The sequence below is a fragment of the Sycon ciliatum genome, chromosome 13 (genome assembly GCF_964019385.1).
Source record: "Sycon ciliatum chromosome 13, ocSycCili1.1, whole genome shotgun sequence".
Classification (NCBI taxonomy): Eukaryota; Metazoa; Porifera; class Calcarea; order Leucosolenida; family Sycettidae; genus Sycon; species Sycon ciliatum.
The window spans coordinates 9,236,130-9,262,718 of record NC_088655.1 but is presented as its reverse complement, the minus strand read 5'-3'; the positions used below and the strand labels follow the sequence as shown (position 1 = coordinate 9,262,718).

At 47.8% G+C, this 26,589-nt stretch overlaps 1 protein-coding gene across 1 annotated transcript in view; it reads right to left on the bottom strand.

The window, feature by feature from the left end:
* Positions 1-13,220: 13,220 nt before the first annotated feature.
* Positions 13,221-26,589, bottom strand: part of LOC135829041 (TGF-beta receptor type-1-like) — a 25,408-nt gene continuing 12,039 nt past the window's right edge. The window contains exons 4-10 of the mRNA XM_065341446.1: positions 26,246-26,391; positions 21,868-21,942; positions 20,426-20,621; positions 18,989-19,392; positions 17,973-18,111; positions 16,476-16,612; positions 13,221-14,526 (exon numbers count right to left, since the gene is read on the bottom strand). Of these exons, the coding sequence (XP_065197518.1) occupies positions 14,206-14,526; positions 16,476-16,612; positions 17,973-18,111; positions 18,989-19,392; positions 20,426-20,621; positions 21,868-21,942; positions 26,246-26,391 (1,418 nt within the window). The 3' untranslated portion in view covers positions 13,221-14,205. The remainder of the gene's footprint in view (positions 14,527-16,475; positions 16,613-17,972; positions 18,112-18,988; positions 19,393-20,425; positions 20,622-21,867; positions 21,943-26,245; positions 26,392-26,589) is intronic.

The following is a 26,589-nucleotide window of genomic DNA, read 5'->3' as shown; positions in this document are numbered from 1 at the left end:
GATTAGAGAGGGACGACTGTACTAGCAACACAGTCTTGTAGATCTACAAGACTACATGTAGCTGCTCCGGCCTATACTATACTTGGCTATAGGGATTATACCGCTCAGTCAAGCAGACCACTTTTGCACTTACCGAAGCGCTGCCCCGCGGCCCGATCGTTGGCATATTCTCCGACACCAGTACGGCTGAACGCTTTCTCCATCCAGTGTCGCCTCGCGCCGCATTCGGCCGACCACGGAAATAATTCGAGCTCCGAGTACAACATGGCGGAGCAAACGACCTGAATTTCAAACTCAGACTACACGAAACAGAGATGAGAATTCCGACGGAGAAATTTCTCCAACTTAGCAGTGAGGAGCACTGCTGCAATAAGGTTCCTGCACAGACAAGCCAAGCAAAAGAAGAAGCTGGGAGAGCGACAGCGCTCGAGTCTGTAGAGGATCTAGATCTAGGAAGGCGTGTAGATCTACAAATAAAAACTACAATCATACTAACATGTAAGTGCAGGTGAGAACGTCATTAGCCTGGCGCATGGTACACACCTCATTTCACCGCGGTGAAATGAGGTGTGTACCAGGCGCCAGGCTAAGCCTAATGACGTTCTCACCTGAACACGCGGTACGCGGTGCACGTCGGTAGATCTACGCCGGTGTAGACTGCGACTGTGGCCAGTGTGGGAGTCTGTAGACTGTGCTGTCGTGTAGAGTAGATTCTACTCGATCGAGTGTAGATACAGGCCGACACTATTATCATGAATATTGACGTCACGAGTCGGAGTGTGCTAAGTACTGCTCAGTAACCAAGGTAACTGCTGCAGTGCAGTGCTGGCGGCACTACACGTCACAGTGCAGTATACAATACTCGCACATCCCTTCCTTCTGTGAAACACCACTTACACAATGCCAGTACATGTATCCTGTTGCATGTATCCTACATCGTTCCAGTGCAAGGCAAAGGGACCGGAATGCACATTCTCGTAACTACGGTGGATCTACTGTTTCTCTGAAATGAGCGAGTATGTATTTGTCCGACATGCAGTACGTGACTTGACCTTTTGACCACATGCCGGAAAAGTTGCGAAATAGTTCGGGAAAAAGAAGGAAGTTGCGAATGTTGCGATTTCTTCCTAAACAACGAAAAATTGCGAAAAACGTGGCGAGCATCTTTGGGAAAGGGCTAGTAGTACTCCGGGGGATGTTAGTTTAGAGTAGGCATGGGCGGGTAATGCTAGCATTATGGTTTTTTTTCGAGGTGGCATAATGCTGGCATTATAACACCATTTCGCATGCAAAATTGGCATTACAAGCATAATTGCCTGTCGACAACGGTGTCATGCATAAAGCTGGCTAGGTCCAGTTCCGAAAATCGTGCATCTGAACCCGTCCGGCTTCGTCCGGAGACTTGACGTTGCAAATCAACCTTCTCAGTGGATTGTTTCAGACAACATGCTCACTGCTGTTTAAGTTTTTTTCTTCTACACTTTGGCCTTGATCCAAGACGGCCTTCTTAAATCGACGTTTCCAACTTTCAAACTGGCATTATGGAGTAGTGTGAGCATTATAAGTGGCATTATATCCTCATATCATGAGCATTGCCTTTAGCATTATCGCAGCAAGTAACTAGCATGCCTAGTTTAGAGAGCCCTTTTTGTTTGGGAGAGGCAAATTGAACACCCGTAGTCATTGCTTACTAGTACTTATTATTTGCTTGTTCGCGTTGACATCACCAAGCCAGCTTGGCTAGTCTTCGCAAGTTCGCATAAGCAAAATGAACTAAAGAAATGAGGAACGAGCGAGGCCAATGAGGTGAACACACGCGTGCAACGGCAGAATAGGCAAAATGAAAAAATAAGACAGTCCTAAAAACACACGAAAAATGTCAACTTCAACAATAAAACTGGAAACGGATGAATACAGCTATCAGATCATAACGGCTGACGGTATAGAGTGGCAAAGCGACATAACACGAGAGTATACATGAGAGTACAATTCTACTTAGTTATAGACTACTGCCGAGAACCAAGTAGTCGAAAGCTACACAACATGGGTACCGGTAAGCCATTGTCACAGGCACAGATGCAAAACGGTTTGAATTACTTTGCATGACACATTGGCAGGACTGGACGAACAAGGCAGACTCAAACATTCTGCAGCCGTTGCCTTGCCGGTGTTGCTTGCGCTTACCTCTGATGTTGAAATCTGCCTCAGTCTCACAGGCTGTAACAGGTTTAATCAAACTTGAAAAGTAAGAGGCCTGGTTGAGCGTGCCTCGACCAGTTATATGCAAAATGTGATAGTATACATGTGGCAATGGCGCCAATGAAGGTGCTAATAGACAGGCGTAAGACGCATGAGGTGCGAGGGAGTGTAAAGTTATAGAGAACAGGGGAAAACTGTTACATCATCCCCCTCCTATGGAGAGGAAGGAGCTTATAACCCAAATGCTCAAGTGGAATAGAGTACAATAAGCGCAAACACGTGCGAGACGAAAAAAGGCTTCGCACTGAAGTAACACAATAAGACGACTGAAACTCCATGCAAATAAAAGTGTAATAAGCTCAACAAATGTGTAAGGTGAAACTAGAAGTTCAACTGCAAAACTCAGCGGGCAGAAGCCAAGGTTTTGTACTTCTGAAGTGGAACAATGTCATTACCAGATTCATCCAACAAATAATGTTCAGGCTCCCAAGTGGCATCAGAGTAGCCTTGCCACTTGACTAGGTACTGAAGCTGATTCTGCCGGCGGCGGTGACTGAGAATGTTCTCCACCACATAGCGGGCATGACCATCAAGGTCCGTGATAGGCGGAGGCGTAGGCTGTCTCCTATTAGGAATAGCGTTCTTCTCGTAGGCACGGAGTGCCGACACATTAAATACCGGGTGACAGCGGCTGGTATGAGGCAACTTGAGCTTGTAGGCATTCGGGCCGACCACATGGGTTATAGGAAAGGGGCCAAACCACTTGGGGCGTAATTTATGGGATGGTCGGTCCCGAGCTTCAGGAGTCAGGAGGAAATCCCGGTAGACCATTACCAAATCTCCCACCTTCAGCTTTCCCTCGACCCTTGTCCGATCTGCATAGAAGGCCTGACGAGCTTGAGCTGCCACTAGCGCATCTTGTGAGATCTTGACCGCGTCTTGTCTTGCTTGCAACCAATCAGCTGAATCTCTGCCTCCCTGAATAGGGTTGAGGAAGTCGGGTGGCGCTCTGGGATTTAGACCGTAATTTAAGAAGAACGGTGTGTTTCCTGTAGATGATTGAGTAGCGCTGTTGATAGAAAACTCACAGAGAGGTAGGAGCATATCCCAGTTATCTTGTTTATGATTTACAAAAGCCCTCAGCACATCCTCTACTATTCTGTTTACTCGTTCAGTTAGGCCATCTGTCTGAGGGTGATTGGCAGTACTAAATGCTAGTTTCGTTCCTAAGCGATCAAACAATTCCTGAAAAAATGCTGCCGTAAATCTTGGATCACGATCACATACAATACTAGAACTCAAACCATGAAGTCGAAATACATGTTGAATATACAGATCAGCACTTCCTTTAGCGTCAATAGTAGAGGAAGTAGGTGCTAAATGTACACACTTTGTCAAGCGGTCTACAAATACATATATTGCATCATGACCTGTATCGGTCCTAGGCAAACCCATGATAAAATCCATCGAGATATCCGCCCACGGTTGACTGGGCACTGGTAAATTCTGCAAGAGACCAGTTTTTAGCTGGCCGCCTTTAACTCGTTGGCAGACGTCACATGACTTGACAAACGCCTTTACATCCAGTCCCATTCTGGGCCAATAGAAATATCTAGCGAGTCTGAAATAGGTGCGATCTCGACCGGGATGCCCCGCAGTCACACAGTCATGGTATTCTTGAAGCAGGGCGAGTCGGAGTTTGCTACTCTTTGGAATGCATAACCTGTTCTGTGGTGAAGATCTGAGATAAAGATAACCGGGTGTTTCATTTAGAAGGTAACGGTCGTGCAGATTGTCATGGCTTGAATTTTTCAGTCTCCTGATAATGGGAGCAAGATCCTTGTCGCACTTGTAACCGCTGACAATTAACTGCGCTAAGTCTGGATTAATCTCTAGGGTATGCTCAATGGCATTCAACTGAATGTTAGGATAGGATGACCCGCCTATTTCAGAATCACTGAACAGATCTGGACGGCGTGAAAGCGGGTCGGCAATGTTTTTCTTTCCTGGTTTGTGAAAGACCGTGAAGTCATAGTCAGCTAAAAACTCTACCCATCTTGCCTCACGCTTGGTGAGAGTCGGTTTGGTTCGTAAATAGACAACACCCATATTATCAGTCATCAGGTCAAAGTGGCGAAATAGATAGATTCTCCAGCACTTTAATGCAAATACCACAGCCAACGTTTCCCTCTCGGCCGCAGTATAGTTGCGTTCTGCAGCTGACAGTTTCCGACTACAATAGGCTACGGGATGCAAATCCATATCTTCTCCCTGCTGTAGGAGCACACCCGCCACGGCAAAGTCACTTGCGTCAGTTTCTACCGTGAAGCTTTTCTCAACATCGGCCAGTTGCAACACTGGCGCCTCGAGTAATGCTGATTTTAGAGACTCGAATGCCTTCTGTCTAGCAGCGCTCCATTCAAAGCGTGAATGTTTTCCGGTGATTTCTTCTAATGGACGAGAGATGGTCGAGTGTCGATCTATGAACCTTCGGAAATAGTTTGCAAAGCCAAGAAACTTCCTCACATCAGTTACTGACGACGGAGTTGGCCATGTTTCCACAGCACTTATCTTCTTGGGATCAGGGGAAATTGATGTGCCGTTGATTTTATGCCCCAAGAAGAGAACTTCTCTCACGCCGAATTCGCATTTAGACTGTTTGCAATACAGCTCGCTATTTCTAAGTGTTTCTAGAACTGTTTGAAGATGATGCAGATGATCTTCCCAGGTCTTGCTAAAAACTAGAATGTCATCCAAGAATACTACAACGAATTTTCGGAGATGCGGTTGCAGAATAGAGTTCATGAGTGACTGAAAGGTTGCCGGGGCATTAGTCAGCCCGAATCCCATGACTCTAAATTGGAAGTGACCGAACGGCGTATTAATGGCCGTCTTAGAAACATCCGAGTCTTGAATTCTGATTTGATTGTACCCCGACCGCAAGTCCAACTTGGAGAAATATGCACTGCCCTGGATCGTGTCGAATAAGTCATCAATATTAGGAAGACAAGCTTTGTTTTTGATCGTAATTCTATTCAATTCTCGCCAATCGCACACCATTCTCAGAGTACCATCCGACTTCTTCACAAAAAACACGGGTGCACCGTATGGCGACTTACTTGGCTCAATGAATCCCTTCTCAAGTAATTCTGACAGCTGTGACTGGAGCTCGTCCATCTCTGGTTTCGGCAAGCGGTAGGCGGGTCGAGACGGTGGTCTGGTTCCATCTTCTATCTGGATTTCATGGTCGATTGGTCTCTTCGGTGGAAGCTCATTCGGCAGCTCGTCTGGAAATAAATCCTGGTACCTCTTGAGCAGGTTCTGGATGTCCTGTTGCTCTGATTCCTGGAGTTGTGGCCCGGAACGATTCTCCTCGTTTGCAGCAGTGACCCATGCAAGAAACCCTTCGGCTCCACTCCTCAGGGCATGACGAGCTTGTCGGCCACTGATAAACATGCTTTCCACAGATGGCCGGTCGGCTGTCGGCGGGTTAGCTGAAGGCAATTTGGCAACAAAGGGCTCACCGTCCAACTGAACTTCGTTCGTACGGAAGTTGATACTGGGGTTGTTCCTTGTAAGCCACGGCTTGCCAAGAATAGCGTCGTAGCGAGTCAGGGGATACACAGTAAAGTGCTGTTCCTCACTGAAGCCCCCGACTGTCACCTTTAGCGTGCGTGTGGAAATCTGCGGGACCTCGCTGGTCGAGCCGTCCGCCAATGTTACGCTCAGCATTTCTGAGCTTGCATCCGTGTCAAGATGATGCTTTCGAACAAAACCGTCTGCAATGAAGTCATGCGTCGAACCGGAATCTATCAGCATCACTGCATGGCGACCGCCGATCTTTCCCTGTATGCGCAGTAGGTCGTGTTCAGGTTCATTGCCGACGCTGACGTTGCTGACATGACACCTTTCTGCAACGGGACAATTTCCTACAGCTATGGGTGTCTCCGGCTCCGTAGGTTCCTGGAGAGCAACGTCTTCAACCTCCAGAGCTCCGAACCGGTTAGCGACTGGTACCGGCGTGGGTGCTTGGGTCGTCGCCAGTAAGCGCACCCCCTTTCTTACTGGCGACCAGCGTTTGGGTAGCGCTGTCCACCCTCAGTACAGTCTTTAGCGAGGTGGCCTGGCTTCCTGCAAGCAAAGCAGTGTCCCATTGCTCGCAGTTGGACACGCTCTTGGTCCGTCAGCTTGCGGAGGCCCTGACCACGGAAGCTGGGCACGGAACGCGACTCTCTACTGGCTGGTGGCCCCGACGCCGGTGGCCCTGGCGACTGCTCCACGGTGTTTGCTGCCATGACAGCTTGCTCCAGGGTACGTGGATGCTCACGCATGACCTGTCGCTGGATGTGCGGCGTAAGACCCCTGACGAACAGCAGCGCTCTGGTGTGGTGGTCGATTTCCGGCACTTGCAGGCTGAGGCGAGTGAAAGCAGCAATGTATGCGTCCAGCGACCCGCGCTGCGCTGCGGAAATTAGTCCCATACGCGATGTTTCCTCGTTGTGCCGTGGTCCGTACACATCGCCAAGTGCCGCTTTCAGAGCAGGCCAGTCGGAAAACACTTGGTTAGCTTCCAATGCCGCTATCAACCAAAGACGAGCGTTTCCAGTCAAAAATCCTGCCGCGTAGTCGACCCTCTGTGCCGCATTTGGGAGTGCCAACGACCGTAGGGCCATGTCCATTGTAAACGTCCATTCTTTGAATGTAGCGGAATCTCCTCCAAACACAGGCGGCTCTTTCGTAAGGCGAGGTGTTGGCTCCCACGGTTCCGAGTTCGGATGTATCGTTCGGTTTCCTTGGCTAACGCGCTGAGCGGTCTTGATATCGTTTATCAGCCGAACGACGAGTACGAGGAGCGTAAGCAGAGCGACCAGAACACCTGCCAAAAGCAGAGTAGTAACCATCCTCTGCTACCAGTGTAACAGGTTTAATCAAACTTGAAAAGTAAGAGGCCTGGTTGAGCGTGCCTCGACCAGTTATATGCAAAATGTGATAGTATACATGTGGCAATGGCGCCAATGAAGGTGCTAATAGACAGGCGTAAGACGCATGAGGTGCGAGGGAGTGTAAAGTTATAGAGAACAGGGGAAAACTGTTACACAGGCAGGTTCCTCCCACCTGTCTCTGACGGTGTAGTAGTAGTAGTCATAATATTATACATTGCCGGTACATGTACCTTGAAGTTGAGCGTTGGACGTTCGTGGTGTTCGGGTTTCTTATCCCCAGCTTACAATGCGCTTCCCCGCCAGTGGAGAACAGACTCAAATGCAACATGCAAACGGAACAATTATCGCTCGAACTGCACTCTTGAACAAGGAAAGCAAAATGACAATCTTCAGCAAGAGCTGTACTGGTTTTGTAAGCTTGTAGCGGAAAGGTTTGGCCTACCAGTGCGTCGCGTAAGTCAGTGACGACATTGTGTGTGTGGGTGTTTGTCAGAGAAGTGTTGCGATGACACAGTCATTATGTACAATACTAGTGTGGGTGTTCGTGACAGAAGTACTGCGATGACTCAGTCATTAAGTATAATACTACCGGTACTCGGTAGTGTGGGTGCTTGGCCGAGAACTACTGTGATGATAATAATAATTATTATTAATATTATGTACTGCTTATTGCGATACGTGATAGAGAAGGTCAGAGAGCGTGCAAGCGTGCGTAGCTACATGTAGGTGCAGGGTAAGTACCTGTACAGCGTGTCCTCCTCCTCCGCCGTGGAACATGCTGTCAACCAAAACGGCTACTACTGTACTACACTACAATGTTGCTCAATACAGACTCAGTGCTGCTCAATACAGACTCAGTGCTGCTCAATGAAAGGAATGACAGTCGCCAAAGTCGAGTAATTAGTTGGCGCTGTGCACCTTTCGGCTTTTCGCGGCCCAGTGTTCGCACTCGCAGGTGCTAGGTCTAGGGCTGCGCAACGCCCCGGCCCCCGGGTGTATTTGAGAAGCTCGACTGGCCTGGATTTCTTCGACTCGAGTTTGAGCAGTACTGACTGAACTACAGTACCGTAGTATGTAGTAACCATAGTAACGTCGAACACAGCTGAGCCCAGCCCATGGGCCCATACTACTAGTACTACTACTAGTACTAGTAGTAGCTATTATAAGAATTATAACCCAATACGTACTACAAAGTACAAGAAACTAACTCTCCTCCTCCATGCGCTCTAAAGCCGACCATTGCTACCCTCGGTAGCCATTGCTCACACCAATAACTTCAAACAACGAAGGGGTACGGGTCACGGGTAAAACATTTCCTTCTGACAGCTGTTTCGCCTATCAAAGGCTCGTCAGAGAAGGTGATACTGATATTGTAATTCACATGGCATACTGATTTTATACGGTGCAATTATTATGGGCGCAAGAAAGAAACTAGGCAAGGTGTAACACTGAGAAGTTCCAAGAATATTCTCAAAGCCCTTGGGAAGTTTTCTTGCGCCCATAATAATTACACCGACGTATAAACTCAGTATGCCATGTCAATTACAATATCAGTATCACCTTCTCTGACGAGCCTTTGATAGGCGAAACAGCTGTCAGAAGGAAATGTTTTACCCGTGACCCGTACCCCTTCGTTGTTTGAAGTTATTGGTGTGAGCAATGGCTACCGAGGGTAGCAATGGTCGGCTTTAGAGCGCATGGAGGAGGAGAGTTAGTTTCTTGCCGACTCTGAAAGGTACCGTTCCGAACAGTTTATTGATAACCCAATACTAGCTCATAAATATGGTGGTAAAGACACACCTGGCAATATGGCGGTAAACACACGCCTGCCCACACACGCTCTCTAGGCTGCAAAGTTCTGGCACAGAGCTCTCCTTCTTCTCACCACCACCACCATCAGTTCGCGCCTGGCGCCTAGTCGATGCATGGTTGGCGGTATCCGACATAGCAGGCTGGTACATCAAGTAGCGCATGGCACATAGAAGATGACACAGCAACCACATAGCTCGGTTGCGACGTACGTTTCGTCCCCGCTGGACTCATCAGGCAATCTTCTTCTCGGATGTCTTCATACGGAGCTTGACTCGGGAGAATGAAGTAAAGACACCACTGCAGCTGTACTTATGCCCAAGTTATGGCGTGTGTTTACCGCCATATTGCCAGGTGTGTCTTTACCACCAACATTTTATCAACCATAAGTACAGCTGCAGTGGTGTCTTCAACTATTACTTCATTCTCCCAATACATGTACATGACGGTACTAGTTCAAAACTAGTATTAGATAAATCTTGTTACAGTAGTAAGGTCACTGTTTCCGAACACAGTGTCCTCCACCTTGTTTCATGCCGTCATAGTCCATCGGCCAAATCTCAGAAAGGGCCTCTTTCGGCGAAGGTGATGCACTGAAGCTCCAACTAAACGCCCTTTGGCACACTAGCTCATGAGACCCCATAGAATACGAATCCGTTTGTTGGACGTTGCCAATCCAGTCCAGGATAGTCGAACTGGGTCGAATACCTTCTTCCGATTTTCGTAATTTCGTCCACCATTACATCTTTCTCATCGACTTTTTTTCGCTTGGCGAATGTTCTTGAGCCGCTGAGCAGAATCTACGCACGCTCGAACACTTGAAATGCCTGCATGTTGACGGTTCGCAAGATTCTAGCGAGCTTGGTGGAAATCTATTATTTATTTTGACATTTTTGGGGGAATCTGAATTAGAACAGTAGAAGCTCATTCGGAGAAGACGGCGTGTCGCCGCTGTCGGATTGTCGCTACTGTGTTTCAGATGTATTTGCTTGAACGTGCTATTGAGGATGGACAGAAGATGAAGTGACGGCTTTCTTGAACACGGACGTTGTGTCTACATTGTAGCTGAAACATCTCATCTGGCGTCTAGAACGCAATTATTATGAGTTGTGAGTGCCAGCTGAGCTGAACACAAGCTGGACACCATTCGTCAGCTGGGAATTTGCATCGAAGCTCTTGATAGCCACGATAAGCATAATTATACAGAGGTAACCTTGTTTGACTCAATACGCATGCAGGTGATACCACTAGTGGCACTACAATGTAAAAATGGTGCAAAATTGATGCAACAGCGAATATGTACTTCGTACAATCACGAACAATTGTAAGGCAAGTGTTCATGCCTGTCATAGAAGAATTTCAGCCCGGAAGTCTTGTTGTCATGGTCATAAATAATACAGGACTTGAGTTGGCTCTGGACATAAACACACTTGTGGTGAATACGGTCATTATTGCGAGAAAAATATTTAGCCACTGTATGTTAACTGATGCCGCACTACACGCAATATTTCATGTACATGTGTGTGAGACTCAATTGCATCCACAAGGCCGTAGATGCATGTAAGCACACAATGCTGTACAGTATAAGTAGTAGTCGACATGTGGTGTCTTCCTGCTGCACATGCACATGCGGCAAGTTGGCAACGACACATGACCTATCTGCACCGCACAGCGTGAGCTTAGAAAGGAATATTGCACACATAGTGCTATTTGTGTTCCGATATCGTTAAGCCGGTATACATGTACTAGTATCCTTATACATGTACCTGGTCACTCGATAGGCGATGCCGACTGTACTAATCTTATCCATATTACCCGATAGGCTATAGCACACTGCGTCAGATCACTATGCAACAAAACAAGAGCTTTGGAGCGAATATACACTGAAGCAAAGTAGGTTTCAACGGGACAGCACTAGTCACGATGAGGGGAGTTACGAGGATGGTGGTTAGACCGTGACACATAGATGATGATTGTTAATGATTCATGCACGGTGGAAAATTACCACCAATGGCGATCATATTGCTTTCACAACAATGACATCAGTAGGAGCAGTGACACAACCTTATTGCTCCAAGTAGGATTTACAAGCGAGTGAAGGGAGAGCAGACTGGTCTAATAGCAGACCGGGTCTAAGCAAGGAAGTAATCGGCATCAGAGGTGAGCTTGCACATCAGAAAACAGATGATGATCACCAAACACAGAGAAGTTGGCTATGTGTATGTTTGTGTCACTGTGTGTGCATGTGTGTGTGTGTGTGTGTATGCGCGCACATCTGTGTGTGAAAGAGAGGCAGACAGACAGATAGCATATGGTGGGAGGGATCAAGGTCTGACCTCAGAGTTAAATGCTGACGGTGTGGAATAGCAACAGTGCGAAATCGGGCAGGGTGGTTAATGGCCCACACTGGAGCCGAGTAGGAGCGCCAGTGGTTGAGGGCTAGCACAGGAGTAGCAGCAGCTCCAGCCTAGGAAGATCAGCTTCTGGATGAAAATCTCCCAGACACAGTAGGTACCAAGCTTCACTAGCAGATTGCCGGCAGGGGTGCACGGCGAGCACCCGTACATCCCTCAAGCCACCAGAGCCGCAGTACTTGGACACGATCCAGGTGCTTACCCGCCAACAATGCTGAGAAGGCACTGGAGCCATACAGGAACTTATGATCGAGCATGACCACAGACTTGAAATACAGGGTCCGGCGTTGAATACTGACACAGCGACGTCTCCTCCAAAGAACACCACTCAGCCCCACCATTGCATTATTTTCGCTTTTTCATGATTTTTACAATTGTGTTAGAGCACACAGCACTCGATGCAACATTTACCAGTGACTAAATAACTCCGCGTCTCCGACCATAACTGCAGCGTTCCCGTGAGCCTGTTGGATTTCTGTCAGCCTGTTGAGATTATCTTCATCTCGTCACATGTGAGCCTGTGTGTTTCATCCGTATCGTGGCACAATTACACAGACACGATTTCCAACTCAGGCCGGTTCCGTTGCTCGAAGGGTTGGCGGTAAGAATTGCTACGCCGTCTGTGGCTGCATGGGAACTTGGCGAGTCGTTGTCTTTCTCCATAAATCCTGATCGTCACGCGAACAACAGCCACTATTGCCTAAAAACTGCGACACAACAGTATCAAGCTCGCCCCAGCAGAAGGACACGAATGACGAGCACTAAGACGGAGAAAGAGAGACAGGGTTAGCGAGAGCTGACTAGTGCAGGTACGCTGTCACCTCCTGAGGTGGTGGGCGAAGCAGCGAATTGAAACGAAGGAAGATAGAACTTATTAGAAGGCATACGGAGGCACCAAAACCTATTGCCTGTCACATACTAAGTGCCATTTAGGGTTGACAGCTGTCAGCTGACAGCCTCAAAAATTTGAAAATCTGCTCAAAAAACTCTCGATCAGAACTCTGCGCACTCTCAAATGGAGCGCACAGTAAAAAACTCGGCGACGAAGAACGCTTCGTATCGACGCCCTGGACTGAATTCGGCACGTCCAACAAACGGAATAGTGTTCTCTGATATATTCTCTACGTGCTGGGTATGGTCGCGTTTAGTTGGAAGCTCAGTGCATCACCACTTTCGATTTTGAGACTTGGCCGATGGACTAGTCAATCTAACAATCATGTACCGGTAGTAGCTAGCATGCAGTGCAGAACATGCCGTGACATGAACACAGCCAACAAAATGCGGGAACCGTTATAATACAGTGTCAGTAGGCGAATATGAATTCAAGTAGTTGGTTTGTGTAAGTAGATTATCGTGTACGTTCCCGAGCAAACTCGAGCTGGCAGCAAAGAAACAGGATTACACAAAGGTCGTCAAAATTGGGTGAAAAAATGTTTCTCTGCCTTTACTCGAGTTTCATGCTGAAGTAATCAGCAAGAGACAGCGGCGTGACTAAGGATCATCGGTCAAATAGAACACAATACTAGTAGTATGCGCAATCAAGACTAACACTCTCTGCGCTAGGGCTTGGTTGGTTGGTTTATAGTAATATTTTTAGTTCGCACAATCAAACAGGATGGTGACCCAATAAAATGATGGCGAAGAGTTGGTCAAGAATCGCCTACGAAGTACATGTACATAGTAAGATGAAAGGCAAGTAACAAGTTGAGGTTCCAAAGAAGATTTGCTCATACCGTCACGCACACCTAGTACTAGTAACAATCAGAACGATAAGTCAGTACGATTCAATCGTGCTATCATTCTCGTTTCAAACACATACCGGCGGTAGGCGTAGGCACAGGGGGCACATTGCGAACACAGAATAGCACAATACAATCATGTACGTACATATCATGATCACATAGTAGCTGTAGTTTATTTATTTACGGATTCTCCAGAGGTAAATGGATACCTATCATGGGAGTCTCACCAAACCAATAAAATGATGAAAATAAAATTTATGTATGGAGTGCAAAAAACTCAAAATCCGAGATTTTTAAGTCAAACATGAAAATGACATGAACAGTTACTTGCCTTTAAAAACAGTGTACAAAACGTGACAGACAATATCACTTCACATTCTCAATCGTGACTCATATCTTTAAATTAATTCAGACTTGCCTATTGAGACGGTGAGAATAGGATGGTTATAAAGTTAGTCAAACTAAGTTGTGACAGCTCTAGACCGAGAGGTCGATGCATCTTGGAGAATAAATGTATAATTAAAGTCTCTCCATTATGGGTAGAGTCTGTACCTCTGATTATACTAATATAGGAATTGTGACCATTTCGTTCTGCTGCTACCATGGTTACAGCTAGTGGCAGATCGTAGAAGATATACATCATACATATCTCTCCTTGAAGTTGTGCCGCAGTGTATTGCTGAGGCAAGGAACTGAAATAAATCAAAATCAAAAACAACATGTCCACGGCGAGAACCGTGAGAAGCTGTTGATTGGATGCCGGGCCGGTCGAATTCGGTGGGACTCGTCAGATGGGTTCCACTGCAACGGTGTTCGTGGCGGGATGGTGGCTACCTGGTACTATGTGGGCCGAGTTACGTAGAGAGAGCATAATTTATTCTGTTGATTAGATACAGGACAGTGACATGCGTGGGACTCGTCCAATGATTTCCACGACACCGGCGGTGGTGGTGGAGGTGGTGGCCACCCGGTACTCTGTGGGCCGGGACGCGTGCCACCGCGCCTACACGCTGGTGTTTACGGGGCTGAGCGAGGCACCCGGGTGTGAGTACGGCTCCCGGTTACAAGCAGGCGGCACTTTGACGTGGTATCCGACCTTCAGACGTTCAGCTCGTCTGCACCCTCTCCCAAGAACGGCGGTGGACCGAGGTGAAGCGGGTCAGACATTGTGGACACGACGCTCTCGGTGTCAGTCTTTGTTACCATGGTTACGCGCTCTGGAGTACCGCCGCTGGCGAGCTCCACTTTGAATGCAGTCGGCGTGACGACCGAGCTGGTATTGCCGGGGTTGTTGCTACGTTGTTGCTGCCCGGCTGCACGTAGCTGTTCCAGGCTGGACTTGACGGTGGTGATGCAGGGTCGGCTGTGTGGCTCATGGCTCCAGCATGACTCCAGTAGCACACTGATTTGCTGCAACAACTACATAGACACACACACACACACACACACACACACGAGTACGTACCATGCACACACAAAGACTTAGACATAAAATGTATGCACCACACACATAGCACACGTAGCAGAGCTCAAAAGAGACAGAGAAAAGAGACAGAAGCGGAAAGGTTAGCATTTGCTGCCTTGTACGCAAACTGTTCTATTAATATTATTATCATTACACACATATACACAGACACAAAACAAGACACACACACACACACACACACACACACAACACAACATAATACACACCTTTGACCTTTAGACGCCCATCACCGGAGGCGATGATAGCAATGCTGCGGCAGAAGCCATAGCAACTTGTGCTGGGATTGCACCATTCAACAGCTTGCAAGGCTGAAGAATTGACCGTCACTATTCAGCCTGGTCTACACCATACAGCTATTTTGAAGTGACTTTTTCTGGCCAGTGAATCCCTATTTTTTCATTTTTTTTTCTTTTTCCCGCACACACATCACTCCACATACTCCGGCATGCACTGGCTGTTGGTAACCACCCAGGAGAATGAAAGAAAAGTCAGGAAGAGTTTGAGAAAGAGAAGAAAGACGTGTGTGACCATAAGCGTCAGGAATCGAACCCGCAACCTATCGATTCGAAATCGCTGCACATGTCACTGCACCATATGGGGCGCGCGCGCGCGCGCGCGCGCACGCACACACACACACACACACACACACACACGCACACGCACACACAAACACGCGAGCATACATACATTGAAAGTTCAGTACTGAAGTACTTTTAAGTATGTACGTACTGTCCAGATTATGATAGCATGTTAGTCCATTATGTGTAGGGGTTAAACGAGTGCTGTTATGTATCTTGTGACTGTGATTCGTGAGATCGCGAGTATTCCTTTCTTTCTGTCGCCTGGTTGTAAAGTAACGATGGGCTCTTCGGATGCTCCATCACTGTATTTGCATGCAGTGCAATATGGTAATCCGGTAAGTCTGTGCATGTGATGCCACTCCGTACAAAACGCTTTAGAAGATGACATCATTGCAAAGCCGATACAAACCAAGGTCATGAGTCGCTACAAAACTCATAATTATAGTGATGTGGTAAACCTGTGCTTGTGATGCCACTGCATACCGTAATCTCGCCCATTTAAGGACATGTTCTTATTTTCGAATATAAGAGCACTCTCGCTTATAAGAACATGCGCTTAAAAGTGAATGAAAATCACAAAACCACACAAGGATCATCACGGTTCCATTGTACCGGCATTCATCAATAATAGGGAGGTTTCGCTCTACGGAATTACGTATGAAAATAACGTTTGAACTGTACGGAATTTTCATACGTAAAAATCAGAGCTGTTGGGTTTCGCTCTACGTGATTTATCCACGACTGCTAAACACGCCTTGTTGCTTTGGAGACGCGTTGGCTGCATGCGCCCACCGCACGCACCATGAACCGAAACCGCGTTTTCTATTTTATTTTGCACGTGGTGTACGGTGTGTGTACCTTTTGTTTCGCGCGGCTTGAACGTTGCCATGGACAAATGCGGAAAATGCCAACAAGTATTTCAAAAAGTCCTACGGAGGACCCAACGTAGGAAAGAGCTTTCCTACGGAAATCCGCAGAGAGATTTACGTATGAAAGTTGCCCTCGCTCCCTGCTGTGCACGACATACGAATTTTCATACGTAATTACGTAGAGCGAAACCTCCCTAATATGTGTACTTGCACATGTACATGTCGATGCGATGTTTGTCTCTCGCATATAAAGACCATGGTCTTATAATCGAATGAAAATGCACTTGTGAAAGGACCAAACACAGCGACTTTTCGATTATATAACCATGGCCTTATACTAGTATGCGCAAGATTACGGTACAAAGCGTTTCGAAAGATGACATCATTGCAACGCCGCTATAAACGAAGGTCAGGAGCCACTACACCACTCACCTTATCTCTGCTCCAGCTTTTCGGCACCAGTGGTCGCAGTCTGCTGTCACACACGACTTCTTTGACCTCGTCCATAGTAGGGCTGCCGTGACTCAGCTTGTGCTGGTAAGGCAGGGAGTGTGCGGCATGCGGATTGCCTGCACGGACAGGAGCAGTAATGATGTACAGTCAACTTCGCTAATAACGACTGCGGATATAACGACAATCCGCGAATAACGACAGAATTTCCATGCCCAGAGAAAAGTCCCATCCAACTGTAATACATAATGATGAGACTTCGGGTATAACGCCACTTCGCGAATAAGGACACTTTTCTGATGCCCCGCCGAGTGTCGTTATAAGCAAAGTTGACTGTACATGTAGACGATACAGGCACAGGACCAGGAATGCAATACCTCTGTCAAACAAGTTTGGCGAGAAATCAGCGGTGCGGACTGCGTGCCAACACGAGTTAAGTGTACTTGGTCCGCATCAGCAATATTGTCGGTTATCTTTCGACAATTTTAACTTAGACTTTGGACATCACCACGTGCACTTGAGACGATGAAACTTGGTATGATGGAAGGTAAGGTACAGAATGACAACTGGCCATGAGGAATTTATTGTCCAAGGAAGGGTTCATACTTTTTTGGTTCTCGTCGTCGCTGCTCTCGGCGCTGGTGACAAATATTTTTGCTCGGGATCGACACTCTCGCTTTCGCAAGCTCATCTCTCTTCCTCTCCGATGCCTTGCTATGTTCTAAAGGGAAGTTGACCGTGACGATCACCTTCTCTTTAGGACTTCACGTGGGCAGCACGACTGCCTGTGTGGTTCAAATCAGTCGCCGTTCGTTGCAAGATTTATTTTGAACGAGGACGACGGCTACATACTTGCAAATCTCCACGATGCGCTGGATACTCCGAGCATTGAGCTGGAGGTGAGGGAACTGCGATCTCAGCTTGACGAGCGATCCCTGAGGCGAGCGATCTCGGCCGTTTTCAAAATGGAACTGACTCCGAGTAGCCGATTATTTTCTTGTGCTGCGCGCTGCTCTTGCCTGCGCAGTGTGACAAGATAATCTATGTTGATGCGGCGCTGTATCAATCAGAATCACCCACCCGTCGCTCCCTAAATCCACTCGAAATCTAGCTAGACCTTTCAGGTACTAGTGAACTAACTTACTAACCAAAATTGGGATGAAATGGGCTGCCAAGTGAGCATTGGCGAAATAAAAAAACAAAGCTGAAAGGTAAGCGACAATATTGCTGACGCGGACCATGTATGTATATGCACACACATACACACACGGACACTCGCGAATGTACATGTACATACACGCAAAACTCATGCATGTACACACAATGATCAAACACCTACACAGCGATACACGCTTTCTCTCTCACACACACGCACGCACACACACGCACGCACACACACACACACACACACACACACACACACACACACACACACACACACACACACACACACACACAAACAACATAACAAAAACTCACTGGCAGTAGGACAGGAGTTGGCAATCTCCCACAAGACCAAACCCAGGGAGTAAATATCCGCTTGCAAATAGGACTCCATGCTGCTACCGTCGGTACCACTCAGACATTCTGGAGACAGGTAGCGATTGGTTCCTTTTTGCTGCACACACGCACGCACGCACGCACGTACACACGCACACACACAAACACACAAACACACACACACACACACACACATGCAAGCACACACACACACACACACACACACACACACACACACACACACAAACACATCACTGTGGTGAATTACAGCGACACATACAGACATTGCAATTTCAAATTTGGACTTCACGGAGAATTTCAAAGTTTTTAGGAAATTAGAGGCCACATGCCACGTACTGCTCTTTTCTCTCCGAAACTCAACACTAGACATCTTGAGCCTTGAACATGCCCATTGCCGATGGCAATGACAGCGAAGGGAGAAGCTGTCAGCTTTGCAGTACGGAGCGTGGCGCTTGTGATCCCGGGACGACGGCAGACCTTTCCGCATGCGCAGCGGAAGCCAGACTCAGGATCAGGGGGAGCACGGACGGAAGAACGACGGTACATACAGACACACACACACACGTGCACCTGTCCTGTCCTGTAGAGCCACTGCCACAGGGGTCACGTGGGCCCCGGAGGGGCATCAGAGAGGAAGATGGAGCACGCAGCCTGATGACGCCGGAGATGGTGGGGCAAACCGAACCGGCGAGAACACACGCATACATGGCTGAACGAATTACGCTGCTGGGCAGTCGGGCGCGGGCCAGTCCTCGAGCACCGGTGACGACCGCGGCCTTGCACAGACCGAAAGCAGCGGGCACACACAGCACAGTGCGCAGCACAGCAGGCATCCTGCACATAGACTTGCCGGGGTGCACACACACACACACACACACACACACACACACACACACACACACACACACACACACACACACACATTTACGCAAACAGAATGGAACGAGAGCGCAGTGCAGTGCACCATATCGTACCTTAGCCAGGTGAGTTGGTCGGTGGATGTGCTCCGTGCCCGGGTCCATGAAGACGGCCAGACCGAAATCGGCAATACAACACGTGCCGTCTTTGCGTACGAGCACATTGGCCGACTTGATATCACAATGTGCGATGACCGGTTTGGCTGTGGTGACAATGTGCATCTGACCATCCTCAGCTCGGTTGCCATAGTTACCCCCACCAGCGGCGGCAATCGTCACTCGTCTGTCCATGTGCGTGGGACGTGAGCCTCGCAGGATGTTCGTGGCCGGCGAGCGAGAGTGCAGGTACTCGATACCGCTGATCAGGCTCTGCATCAGCTGGAACATGGTCTCGCGATGGCGCGGCTGAATCTCAGCTCTCTGGGTAGCATCGTTCCACTCTCCTTGATCGCCCCCCGGCCCTAGTAGAAGAGACATGTGAGAAACAATCCATGCACGTTTAGTGGTATGACGCTTCATGAGCCATATTTGGCAGCCCTACAAGTTCATAAATATGGATTAGAAAAGAGAGAGAGCACGAAAGCATCTCCCTCTTAATAGTCAAAGTTAAAGTCTCCTGGAACCTAACTAACGTAAAGTCTTGGCAGCAAACAAATCAAAGGAAAAGGACAAAATGTTCCGAGTTATGACAAACTGTCCACCAACATAACCAGACCTTATACAGTCAGCGAGTGCGACAAAATGGCACAAAACTGACAAGGGGTACGTACATTTTGTCCTTTACCTTTCTTCATCATAACTATATTGGCTCACCATCCGAGTTCAAATTAGCAAACAAATCACTGAAACTGGAGTGTTTCACCCACATTTACTGTGGGTGAACACTGTAGGTTGACAATACTACCGTGTCAACAGCAGCCACATATTAAAGCCAAGTACTCAGGTGGCCAGTGTAGGCTTCATCTTCAAGCTCTCTGCTGCACGTGACTGCGCTGCATGCACGCATGTGCATGCTTTACGTGTGTACATCACTGCGAATAACATTTCGGCCATTTCTTGATATCAACTTTGTATGTGAAAGCATAGGGAAGCAGCTAGCCGACATGGTCAATCATGCTCAGGTGACTTGATGGGCAACTAGTGTGCTAACCCCTCCCCCCCCCCCCCCCCACACCAGATAACGTTATGTTTGTGACAGCAGACAACACCAGTTGATTCATAAACCAGTGTCTCTGCACTAGGTAAGAAGCCAGCCAGAGAATAAAGCATGAAAGTCAGCTGAATTTCATATTGCTCTGGTATTCAAGTTCCGAAATGGCTTGTTTTACACATCGTCATCCAGCTGATGTCTGTACCCCCTCCCATGCACCCCCTCCCATGCATGCACACACACACACACACACACACACACACACACACACACACACACACACACACACACACACACAAAACACACACACACACGCACGCACGCACACAGCCAAGGCTACCTACCCGGAACGGAGTGCTTCTTGCTGTCGCCATTGCCAGCAAACGCAGACGTCCTGAGGTAGTCGAGCAGAGACCCACATGGGTAGTACTGGCTAACTAGCCAGTATTGGGTGGGAAGGAACTCATTGATACGGACGTCTGCACCGTACAGGTCAATGATGCTGCTGTGACACAGATTGAAGCTGGAGAGAAGGTCATGCTGCAACAAACAAAAGTCCAACAAAAGTCCCGTATCTTCCACAGTAGAAGCCGCACCCACTGTTAATTGGGAACTCGTGGACTGGCACGAGGGAAACATGGGTGCCGTGAATGTGATTTCAGTCTTTGACCACTTTGTGGTGGGTCGGTGCTACCCACCTCCCACCGCTTTAGGAGCTGCATATGGGACTTGATCCTAGAGCTACAGTGCATTTCAAAACTATAGACGCGTAGGGTTTTTGAAATATTTCAAATTTGGCTGGAACTTTTTGAGAATAGTTTTCGGAATATTGCTCAGGATCGCTCCACAATTACTCTCATATAGTTTCTAAAGGATTGGATAACCGACGCCCAATTTGGAAAAAATTATGCACAAAGTGATCACAGATTTTATGTGGTATAGATGCTGGCATAACGGTTTTTGCCTAGGTACGCGTCTATAGTTTTGAAATGGACTGTAGGGCAGTGGCGTTCCTGCGGATGCGGAAAACTCGGCTTCCAGCCGAGTCTCACGTGAAACAGGATTTTTTTAAGCCGCACCCAGATGTTTTTGGAGAAAAAGGAGAAGGACAAAAATGGTACGAGTTATGACTAACGTTTTTTTTATCCTTCTCCTCTTTATCCACAATTGAACATTGGCTCACCGTCCGAGTTCAACTCTGCACTCCAGATCTTTTTTTGTCACGAAATACAGACACATGCTCCGTACAATACAGTAAACTTAGACCATGGCAGTATAAGCCTCACCGACTTTTTTAGGTTAATTGTTGGTGTTTAAAGGGCGGCTTGTTCTCCGGAAATAACTACCGTACAATAGAATCTGCCCTAACCGGATGCCCTTGGTGCAGCAGAAACTGTCCTGACATGACAGGATTCCGCTTGATCCAGGGATGCACGTTCGATCCACAGCACTTTTTTCGTGCATGAAAATGTGTCCGTTCAATACGGGATTCCGCTCGGTGCACAGTCCAGCAAACACAGGTTTATTGTATCACAAACCACCGTACAGTACTGATGTACCACTGCATACACAGTACTGATGTACCACTGCATACACAGCACTGATGTACCACTGCATACACAGTAGATGCAAGGGTGTACAGTGAAACTGATCAGATGAGCACACGTACATGCAAACACATGTGTATACACACATGCATACACATGCGTGCGCGTACACACACACCCACACACACACACACATGCGCGTACACCAACACACACACACACACACACTGAGCACACACCTCCCAGTGGAAAGCACGTTCGTCGGTGAACTCCTTGACTGCAACTTGACGGTCTTGCCAGACGCCCCGATACACCTGAAGCAACACAAAACAAGATACACACACACACACACACACACAACACGCACACATGCGCACACACACACACACACACACACACATACACACACAAGGCACACCATATCATTTTCCTGATCACGTTGGTGTTTTCCAGACCAGCAGATAGCCAGGCATTTTTAACATTCCTTTGAAGGACAGGATGTTCCTGCTAGGCCGAGCTTCTGCATGTTTTTCACAGGAAGCCAGTTCCGACCCCAGCCATGCATTGTCACTTAGTTTGAACACAGCTCCGACCCCAGCCATGCATTGTCACTTAGTTTGAACACAGGTGATACACACCTGGCACAATGGAATCACTACTAACTAACTTTGCTTCCTCCCTCTCCCGTGACGAACCACTATTATAATTATTGAATGAAAACACACAACCACACCACAACCAACAGACACCGATTCGTTTCTGAAAGAAATGCTTTTCTCCAGAATTCACCAGTGACTTTTCCTGGTACATGACTGGAGAGAATGAAAGAAGCAGCTCATGGTAGCAGATCATAAAGCCACTACAGGTGACAGAAGCAGCAGTAAGGTGGGAGCCAGCACAAATGTTGCGAAGAACACCACGTGACCGAGCGAAACACACAGCACACCAGCATGGATACACACCCGGCAAAGAGAGTATCAAGGTGCCAGGAGTAGCAAGGTGCAGGAGTAGCAAGGTGCTAGGAATAGCAAGGTGCTAGGAATAGCAAGGTGCAGGAGTAGCAAGGTGCTAGGAATAGCAAGGTGCAGGAGTAGCAAGGTGCTAGGAATAGCAAGGTGCTAGGAATAGCAAGATGTGACTTGAACAAATACAGCGGGGTAGTGGTTTGCTTCTGCCAGTGCAGACGTTGGGCTGCTCAGGGTTCGAATATGGACAGATTCTAGCACCTTCAACTTCAAGTGATGATCAGAACGACCATGTAACACAATAAAAAACAATCATCTGAATGGACATCAACATATTCGGGATTTATAGACAAAAGGGTGGCAATGGCAAATAGGTACTTTTTATTGCCGTAGTTTCCAGAGTATACTGAGCCACACATTAAACACTAGTAATTAACCCAAGAAAAGAAATCATTGCGGCTTACACTACGATGGTCAATCAAACCGTGTTAAACAGGGTGGATGTCGGTATTTCGTGACTTATACTCGAGAAAATACGGCAGGTACTGAAGGTATCAGCTCATTTACCTCATCCACCAGAAATGGTCACTGATGAATTCGGGAGAAAAACCGTTTCCGTCAAAAAAGAATCGGTGCCTGTTTCTTCTGGATTGGTTGTATTTTTATCAATAATTGCCATGTCTCCGAGTAGACTTTTCACGGGTAATAACAATGGATATAAATGAGGAACACTACAGGTATTCTGAAAGAAGGAATTCGGGTGGACACACTCATTTCCATAGTGCTGCATATCTGAAACCAGTTCCGTTACTTCACAACTGAATTCCTTTCGGAGATGAAGCTGCAGGAAGCCTCAGCCCTTCTTCAGGCTACAGGTATCCATGGGCGTAATACCCTTACGTTGACTCACCTCTCTGACTGGGTCTGAGGGAAGGTTTAGCGCTCACTATCCCTTAGCATGTCCCAAAGGGGAAATCCCCGATTTTTCGGAAAGGATTATTTTTAGGCGCCTTGGTGTGGCTGTGGTGGTGATTGCGAGCCGCCGATAGTGTGAAGGTCTCGCCATCACAGAGACCACGTCAATGCTCAAATGACCGTCGCATACTATCGCAGGTCGTGTGTGCCTGTGAGGTGAGCATGTAGGGACCTCGATCGGGACAGCGTATTTTCAAAATAGCTGGTCCGGCTGTACATCTGAATATGGAGGAGGTGTGCATTTGGTCGCCCTGGTTTCGCACCATCTCCCTGGGTGCTATAGTGCACCGGCGTGGCGCTTAGATGGTCCAGGTTACAAGCAGTCTTGCTGACTTTGGCTTACACACACACAGCCCACTATTCACACCCAACCTACTAACAGAATTCACTATGCTCCACTCTCAAACAATCTTCACAACACTCTCCAAGCAGTCTCTGGAACACACCAATCAGTGAAAAAGGAATAAAAGTAAAAATCGTCCGAATTTCCGAGCAAGGCCCACCTTCAGGAATGTAGCCAACCTCACAGCTACGCAATAAACTAAATTTCACGGCTCGAGTGAGAGAGCCAGTCAGGCTGGTTTTGTGCATCCTTAGAACCCCATAGATACGTGTGAAGAGCGTTCAAAAAAATCATGGCGCGGCAAACCGCGGCATCCCACAGTATGCGAGCATCAAAGGCAGTGAATACAAGCCAAGAAATAGAAAATCTTTCAAATTCAACAAGAAAGAACGGTGAAAGGAAACACTTCACAGTGTTCTGCTCCAGCAAAGCATGCATGCGTCAGACATCAAACTGTCACGTGGAAACAGAACTAGGAAAGCATGCATGCGTCAGACATCAAACTGTCACGTGGAAACAGAACTAGGAAAGCGAGGCAGCAAGGGCGCTAACTCTAGCAATAATGCAATTGCGTCAGAATCGAACCAGAGGCCAATCCTGTTCGGAAACCCACAATGGATACTGAGAAACCACGGCATGGCACACACGAACCGATGTCCAAGAATGCAACGCAATACAGCTACTTCTTGAAGTAGAAACAACAAAGAGTTTAGCCATAGTCTTGATAGGAACTCGACGAAAATGAACTCAAGTATGGGTTTCAAACAGGATTATGCCATGTTCGAGCATGGTTCTTTTTTTCAGACTTCACAAACAGTATGCTCTTACCACCTTGCAATTATGGATAAGAAATTGGAAACGGAACAGATGAGAAAACTTTGTAAAACAAGCTACAAAGACGCAAAAATGAAACGCGATTAATTATGCGAGTGTTCACATGTGCGTGTGTGACTGGTAACTTCTCGTTGCTGGCTAAATGTGTAGTTTCCTTGTTGATAGCTTTGTTTTGATGAACGGCTCTGCTGATCTGCAGGACATTCGCATACTGCTTGATGAGCACCAGGTGACGCAGTTGCATGCCGCAGGGATTCGCGGGCATTACAGGGTCATCAGGTATTCCACGTACCCAGTCTCCCGTGTCCATCTGTCTGTCTGTGTCGGTGTCCATCCCGTGTCATGACTCATCTGCTGACGTAGCTCGGCGAATCCCCGGATCCGAAGGACGAATAATTCTCCGCACATTCTAGCCGGGAACATACAAGAAAGTCAAGGCCGAAGTCGAGAATGTGGTGAACGCGTGCCCACACATGCAGACGCTTCTCAAGAATGATAATTGCGAACACAACGTCAATGGCAGCTCGTTGTAGCAGAGACGATCTTGTCGAGTTGTCGATCCTACTGGATACGATTAAGCACTGATAACATGACAAGCGGACCTGCTCAGGAGCAAAGGCTGAGTGCGTTTGGGAAATACTATTGCGCAGTGCACCCACAGGTCTACCCTCGTTAGTTACGACATCGGCCACAAGACAAACTTCATTAGTAGACAACAATCAAGAATCCCACCTGACGCCTGAAACGCGTACATTCAAATCCGGATAGTAGATAATACTCGGTATAAGACAAAGAACTTGAAACCGCCGGGGTTATCTACTAACGAGGGTAGACATTGAGAAGAAGAAGTAGCGACGACCCGGCCATTATGGAATCCAATACACCACACCACCAAATTGCACTCTTGGCCGATCCAAACTCTGCACTCACATCACCACCACCACAGCGAGGACAATTCCGGTATATCGATTGATATTGACAATGACCCTCCAGACAGCTGTTTGGCTCCTCCTGAGCTCATCAGGGCGAATGCAGAGTTTGGATCGGCCAAGAGCGCAATGTGCTGGTGTGCTGTCTTGATGGTAGACATGTATCTATTCTTTTTCAAATGCAATAAGAAAACAGTGCTCTGAATGCTGACCTGCACACTGAAGCACCCACACATCTTTTACAATGATCACAGCTCACAGGCAAAGACAAAAAAAATTGCATAGTGGGAGCATAGTGATGGTGAGGCTTTTTGCCCTCAGCCGACATCTACCCATCTACACCCCTCTCCCCCCCCCCCCCCCCCCACACACACACTCCCTACCACCTACCCTTAACTCCTGCACCCACACCTCTAACCCACTTTCCTATCCCCCCTCCCCTTCGCGTTACCCCCTTCCCTACCCCTCAGAGTCCTTTTCGCCCTACCACCTACTCACTACCTCCTGCCCCCTACCCCCCCCCCCCCAACCAGAAAAAGAACATGTCATTTAAACATGGTGAAATCCTTACATTTCCGTAGCCTCCCGAGCCCAGCGGTTTGGTCCGGTCTAACTCAATCATGTCAGCCAGGCTGCGAGCAACCATACGGGTATTACCGCCTCTGCCACTTGATAGACCAGCACTAGAACCCGTCTCAACAACATCCACTTTCTTGCCTGTGAAGGGACACGCAAACACGAACATATACGCACATGCACAGGCGTTAACACAAACACAGCAGACACACACACACACAGCAGACACAGAATGTGTTTGCTCTGAATAAGAATTAGGTGGGTAGGTAGGTAGGTAGGTAGGTGAGTGGGTGGGTGGGTGAGTGGGTGTGTAGATTGGTTGGTAGGTGGGTATAAAAA